This window comes from Elephas maximus, chromosome 19, assembly GCF_024166365.1.
Source record: "Elephas maximus indicus isolate mEleMax1 chromosome 19, mEleMax1 primary haplotype, whole genome shotgun sequence".
NCBI lineage: Eukaryota > Metazoa > Chordata > Mammalia > Proboscidea > Elephantidae > Elephas > Elephas maximus.
In genome coordinates, this window is record NC_064837.1 from 19,018,480 (window position 1) to 19,026,072 (window position 7,593).

The window sequence follows — 7,593 nt, forward strand, 5'->3', positions numbered from 1 at the left end:
GGAACTCAGCCTTCAAGCCTGGTATCTCATTCAATATTCAGAGAAGCTCTGGGGAGCTCTGGGAAAGTCAGGCATCACTGTGCCCACTGGACAAAAGCTACAGAAACTGAGGCCCAGGGAAGTGAAGTGTCTTGCCCGAGAATGACTTGCCCTGAACGGTAGGCTCCACTGACACATACCCCATGCCAGTCCAGCACAGGCTGGTGAGCCAACTGTTCCCATCTTCAAGAACTGCTTTAGAGCCACCTCTTCCTGGCAGTCTTCTGGGACTGCTATCACTGCACCCCTGGCAGAGAGGCCAAAAGTTCTCAGAGGGCAGGGACAGTTTTCTTCATCCCAGCCCTGCTAACCACCCACTCACACCCATCTGAGCAGAACAAACCAGAGTGGGACTTCTCTCATTTTGACCCCTCTCTGGGGTTTGGGTTCCATGTCAATCCTCAAGGCTGGCTGTGCCTTGCCCAGTGACCTGTACCCCAGAACCTGTACCCAGAGGAGACACAGTCAGTACTGGCAACTGAATGGCATTGACAGAGTGAGGCTGGCCTGGACAACCTGAGATGGGGGAGTTATGACTGGAGATGCTGCCTCTGAAGGAAGACAACTTAATGGAGGGATTTTTCACGCAGAGCTAATTCACACTTGGCAGGATAATATTTTGAGCCAGTGATCGATGCTATTTTTCCCTCCTTGAATTTCCCTCCCTTTCGATTCACTCGGTTGGAGCAAGTGGTTAGCAGGTGTACCCCTGCCCCAAGAGGGAGAGGCAGGCAGAAGTAGGATAGACTTCTGTTAAGCCTCTAAGGGGGAACAGGATCAGGATGCAGACAAAATGGCTTGGACAGAAACGTGGAGGGAAAAGGAACAAAGGCAGTGAAGTAAGAGAGGTCCAGGGTTCTAGGAGAGAGGCACGCCTGCTCAGAACAGCAGGCACACAGTAAACTGAGGCAGAAAAAATCATGGCAGCTCTCTCCCTGAACAATTCCCAGATGCTGAATCTGGCATGGAGGCCTCAGAGAGCCCCAGGGCCACACTGGCCAGCATGACATATGTCTGGTAACTCAGTGACCAGCTGACCACACACACACCCTGATGCCAGGGCATTTTGTGGGGTTCTAGAACTTTTTTTTTTTTAGAACTACGTGCCACAATTTTTCAGGTAGGTAGGATTGAGACTTCCAATAGAAACTAAGGTGATAGGAAATACAGTTACCTTTCTTATATCCCTGAGTTTATGGCCTGAAAGTCACACCCCCCCCCATACACACACACACATTCTCACCACCCCAGTGCCTGCTGCTTCCATTGCTGCCTCTGCCTCTTCTGGACACCCAGAAATCGACAGCCTGCTCCAGCCTTCTCCAACCCGGAAGCCACCCAGGCTCAGATGGAGAACATGACAAGCGCGACAGCCCCACTCATGTTCCCACAGCGTGAGGGGAAATGAGGCCCCAGAGGCACACAGTCTGCCGTGGCCTCTGCGTTTACAGAACAGGAAGTGGCTACTTACTTGACCTTCAGACTCGCCAGCATGGTCTTGTCGATCCTGCCAAGAGAAAAGCAGAGGCTTCAGTCAGTGCTGGGGCTGGAAGCTCCCTCCCACCTGGCACCTGCAGGGGAGGGGTCGCGGGGCCAGCGAGACCACCAGACTGCCAGGGTCAGTAGGAGACAGCTGCTGTAGGGGGAAGGAAGGGGAGGACTATGAGCTCTGGGAGGGCTGGGGACACACAGAACCCTATGACACAAGTACCATTATTCTCCCCATTTTAAAGATGAGGAAACTGAGGCTTGTAAGGGGTACAATCACTTGCCCAGTCTGAATCCAGGTATCTGACTCCAGACCCAGGGTCTTAGGCACTCTTTATGTGGCCTCTCCCTTTATTATCTCCATTCCCACGAGAAGACTCTACAGCCCAGCTCCATTAGCCACTAGCAGCTGGACAATCGACACATCAATATTTCCTGGGTTTCTGCTTTGGGAAGATGCAAGCACCGCCTCCACCAGGGATTCTCCTGCTCAGGGGGCTGCTGCCAGTTCATGCAAGGAGACAGAACCTGACAACAGGTGCCAGGGTAAACCGGCAGGTGGGCTCCATCAGGCAGAGTTTCAGAGCAGGGAAGATCACGTTTGCTGCAGACTGTCCTGGCAGCCACTCCTCCGCCCCCAGCCTGTGCCCACCCTCCTGGGAGGCAAGGCAGCACTTCTAAGCTTCTATTTTTACCCCCTGCATATGCCAGCCTTATGGTGGCTAAAAAGAGGCCCTGTCCCTCTTCAGAGACAGAACTCTGGGCCTTCGACCCACTGTTTGTGTCTACTCTTGTTTAGAAGTCACCACCCCCAGTGTCACCACCACCACCAGTGTCACCACCACCCCCAGTGTCACACCACCACCAGTGTCACCACCATCCCAGTGTTATCATCACCACCAGTGTCACCATCACCACCAGTGTCACCATTACTACCAGTGTTACCACCACCACTGGTGTCACACCACCACCGGTGTCACCACCACCAGTGTCACCGCCACCCCCAGTGTTATCATCACCACCAGTGTCACCATCACCACCAGTGTCACCATTACTACCAGTGTTACCACCACCACTGGTGTCACACCACCACCAGTGTCACACCACCACTGGTGTCACCACCACCAGTGTCACCACCACCCCCAGTGTCACACCACCACCAGTGTCACCACCATCCCAGTGTTATCATCACCACCAGTGTCACCATCACCACCAGTGTCACCATTACTACCAGTGTTACCACCACCACTGGTGTCACACCACCACCAGTGTCACACCACCACCGGTGTCACCACCACCAGTGTCACCGCCACCCCCAGTGTTATCATCACCACCAGTGTCACCATCACCACCAGTGTCACCATTACTACCAGTGTTACCACCACCACTGGTGTCACACCACCACCAGTGTCACACCACCACCGGTGTCACCACCACCAGTGTCACCGCCACCCCCAGTGTTATCATCACCACCAGTGTCACCACCACCACCGGTGTCACACCACCACCGGTGTCATACCACCACCGGTGTCACACCACCACCTGTGTCACACCACCACTGGTGTCACCACCACCAGTGTCACCGCCACCCCCAGTGTTATCATCACCACCAGTGTCACCACCACCACCGGTGTCACACCACCACCGGTGTCACACCACCACCAGTGTCACACCACCACTGGTGTCACCACCACCAGTGTCACCGCCACCCCCAGTGTTATCATCACCACCAGTGTCACCACCACCACCGGTGTCACCACCACCACCAGTGTCACCATTACCACCGGTGTCACCACCACCACCAGTGTCACCATTACCACCGGTGTCACCACCACCACCAGTGTCACCATTACCACCGGTGTCCCACCACCACCGGTGTCACCACCACCACCGGTGTCACCACCACCACCGGTGTCACCACCACCAGTGTCACCATTACCACCAGTGTCACCACCACCACCGGTGTCACCATTACCACCAGTGTCACCACCACCACCAGTGTCACCATTACCACCAGTGTCACCACCACCACCGGTGTCACACCACCACCAGTGTCACCACCACCACCAGTGTCACCATTACCACCAGTGTCACCATTACCACCAGTGTCCCACCACCACCGGTGTCACCACCACCACCAGTGTCACCATTACCACCAGTGTCACCATTACCACCAGTGTCACACCACCACTGGCGTCACCACCACCACCAGTGTCTATCATCCCAGCTCCAGGATGCTTGAAACCCTGGAAGGTTCTTTCAGGCCCCCCTGTCTAGGCAGCTCGGCTCTGCTATACACGTGACTAATGGGCCAGTGTGGGTAGGGAAGAGGCGTCAAGGGCCACGTGTTGAAGACACAGGGCTGCCCCAGCAATCACAAAGTGTCAGTGTTGACGGCACAGTCAACACCAAGCCCTGGACTGGGGCGTGCAGCCTTTCACTCTGTGTTAGCTCCCAGCACCTTCGGATCTCAGTTCCCAACAGCAGAACAAGCCCCACCTGGGGTTCCATTTTAGGTCCCTCCTAGCTTCTTCCCCACACTCTTCCCTGGACCCCTTCCTTGGGGCTTCCACTACTGGTCCCCTAGGGTCTCACTGTGGGCCCCCCATCCCCTATGGGATGTAAACCCTCCTCTCCTGTTCAACCCCCCTCCCCAGATGGGGAGTCAGATCCCCACCTTCTACGGTAATATTTTTAGCCCAGAGCAATCCAGTTGTCAAAACCAACCAAACCCACTGCCATGGAGTTGATTCTGACTCACAGCAACCCTGTCGGAAAGAGTAGAACTTCCCCATAAGGTTTCCAAGACTGTAAATCTTTACGGAAGTAGGCTGCCACATCTTTCTCCCACGGAGTAGCTGCTGGGTTCAAACTTCTGGCCTTTTGATTAGTAGCCCAGCACTTAACCACTGTGCCACTAGAGTTCCTCAATCCAATTGTAACCCCTAATAATAAGCCCTTACATTTTACATTTTCTCAAGGCATCTCTTGTAATCCTTACAGGGTCCCTGTGTTGTGGGTAGAGCAGAAAATCTCCTTTACTCATGGGGAAAGGGAAATCCAGAGAGAAGTGCCTCATCCAAGTTCCCCAGTGAAGCCAATATTAGTACTTGAGGACCTCTGGATCTCTATGTGGACAGCTCTGACCACCACGCCGCCTGCCAGGACTCTGAGTCACAGTGGCCCCTAGCCCCCTGCCACATCCAGCTGCCCAGTGCCTGGTACATCCTCGCAAGAGCCCCGTGCGAGGCTGATTCCGGGGCAGGAAGTGCCCGACAGCACCCTTGCTCCCTAAGCCCCACACCTATCCTGTGGCCTGCCCACAGGGTTCCCACGCTGGGTGTGGCCCCGGAAGAGCAGGGTCTGTGGCAGACTTGAAATGGGGCCACAAGGCTGGGCTTTTCCCTTTCAGGAAACCAGAGTCTCGGGTTCTCCCTGGAGCCTTCTCTCCTCCTCTCCTCCCCCACCCACTCACCTTCATCAACTACCTACCCCTGATGCCAGTGGTTATCCATACTGGCAGCCAATGGCACTTTTTAAATACCACCACCAGAGGTCTTGTCTGGAGTGGGCCAGGACTCCAGGAATCTGCATTTTAGTTGCCAGCCTACTTGGATATCCCCCGCCCCAGCTGAGAGCTATACCCAGATGATGCCCAAACTCACATCTCCAGTCTAACCCTCTCTCTGGATGCCCTAACCCTCCAAGTCCCCCAGAAGGCCCTGCTGTCCCCTTAAATTCCACGGTCCCCAACCAAATGCCTGCCATGTGCAAAACATCAGATGTGATGAAAACCAGATGATATTGTTCACTACAGATTAGTAAGTAAGCACAATTAAGCCTGTGCATACCTTGCTTGTTGGGTAATCCATCCCCACCCTCTGCCAAACACAAAGCCCCCCTACAACGCCTCCCAGCCAGAGGATGGATAGCAATGTGCTCTCACAGATGGAAAAATGGAAAGAAAAAGCTACACACACATGGAAGCAAGTAATCAACCATAGGAACAGAGCCTGTCTCTTCCCTGCCCTTCTGTCCTCCCTCCCTTGCTCCCTCGCCCCTGCGTCCCCCATGAGCCCACCTGCTTCCACACCAGGACACCCTCCCCAGCAGCAGTAACCTTCTCTTTGACAACACCCAGAGGAGCTGGAAGGAAACCGATAATGAGAACCACTAGGCTCTTTTCCCTAGCTGAGCAGAAGCTGCCAGCCGCTGGGAACCAGAGACAAGCCTCTGCCCTCAGTTTCCCCCACTTCCTGGCCCACCGGGGAGGAAAGAGCCTCTCCCCTGCCCTAAAGGGAAACTTAGCGGCAAAAGGCGACCCAGAGAGCCAGGCAAGAAGCTGATAGAAGACCCTGCTCAGACAGAGGAGGACTGGCTGCCTGGCGGGGGTGGGGAGGCCTGGAGACAGGCTGTCCCTCCTCTCACAATTCACCCCCTCAGAGAGGAGGCAGCCCAAAGTTCCAGCAGGCCATAGATTTCCCTGCCACAAGGTCACAAGAATGACACAGACAGGAGCGTGACACACGCGCACAGACATGAGCACACACAGACCCAGGGAGCAGAGATGCAGGCAGCACCTCCTCAGAAACATAAAGTTGCACACGTGATGACACACACAGGCACACCCACCCAGCCAGGCACACGCCTCCCGCACAGCCTTTACACAGGGTCACACAGACTGGCAGTCACAATCACCGACACGCACGAATGCACACACGCTTGCACATACAGTCTTCCACATGCACACACATACACTCACAGATAATCACAGACGTGCCCACACACATACTTACACAGTCACGCATACTCACACAGAAATAATCACAGACATGCACATCTGCACACGCATGCACACACACTCAGAAATAACCACAGGTGTACACATACATTTGCACACAGTCACGCATGCACATACGGTCATGCATTCGCACACTCAGAAATAATCACAGACACAGACGTGCACACACAGACAGACACAGGAACACGCTGACACAGACACAGACTCACACTGAACGGCAGTCACACACACACTGGCACTCCGCTCCAAGTTCCTAGACCCCTAGAAGATTGTGTCCACAGGGCAGAGAGGAAAAGCTTGGTCTCTGCTGCCCTCCACCAGGAACTGACATCTCTACACAGCCCAGGGTCCCTCAGACAGACAGGCCGTGCCTGAACCCTCTGTTCCCACAGGCAGCCCCCGCACTCAACCAGACTTCACATCTGGGTCCGCTCGCATTGCTCAGCCACCCTCCCGTTGGTCACCCACCATCCGAAGCCCCCAAAGGAGACGCTGCGCTTCCTGTGAAACATGGTTGTGGCCTCAGGGCCCCGGGTCCCAGCGATGTCCCCAGGGCTGTTAGTAAGAGAGCCGTAGTGCAGTGGGGTGTGTGGGCCACCGGCATAGGGCGGGGTGCCTAGTGAGGCACCCCCTCGCCCGCCCACACCCCAGCACTTCCTGTGGGCGAGGCTGCAGGGCTGGGAGGTGGGTCCTGCACGCCTGCAGGGAGGCATCAAGACAGGGGGGCGGGGGCTTTGAAGAGGGCAGCTTCCCCACACTCAGAGGAACCCACAGCTCCGGAAGGGGCTTGGCTGGCAGATTGCGCCATAGCCCAAGTTGGCAGCTCAGCCCCACACAGCCCCAGCTTTCCAGAGCCAAAGGAGGCTGAGGAGCCTCATAACCAGGCCTGGGAGGGAGGAACAGACCTGTCAGGAGTCCCCTGGGAGCCCTGGGATTGAGGGTCCCCATACCCAGTCCCCGGGGCTGCCCAAGACCGGACTTTTGCCTTCCCACTCCACAAAAGCTCAAGCACATACCAGACAAACCACCACACGATACAGAATCGCAACTGTGCATACACCCGGACACAAGTATACATGCACACATGGGCACAGGGACACACAGGCACACACATACGTATATGTGCACAGAATACATCACATGGGCGCATGCGTGATCACACGTGTCATGTACCAGTATATGCACACTGACGTACACACAATGAGTGCTCATATGCAGGTACACAAAACTGATAGACATGTGCACACACATCTCATATACATGCA

General features: G+C 55.3%; 1 protein-coding gene across 1 annotated transcript in view; it reads right to left on the reverse strand.

Moving 5' to 3' along the window:
• RAP1GAP2 (RAP1 GTPase activating protein 2) overlaps positions 1–6,970 on the reverse strand; it is a 233,457-nt gene extending 226,487 nt beyond the window's left edge. The window contains exons 1-2 of the mRNA XM_049861054.1: positions 6,797–6,970; positions 1,511–1,546 (exon numbers count right to left, since the gene is read on the reverse strand). Of these exons, the coding sequence (XP_049717011.1) occupies positions 1,511–1,546; positions 6,797–6,840 (80 nt within the window). The 5' untranslated portion in view covers positions 6,841–6,970. The remainder of the gene's footprint in view (positions 1–1,510; positions 1,547–6,796) is intronic.
• Between the last annotated feature and the right edge of the window lie 623 nt (positions 6,971–7,593).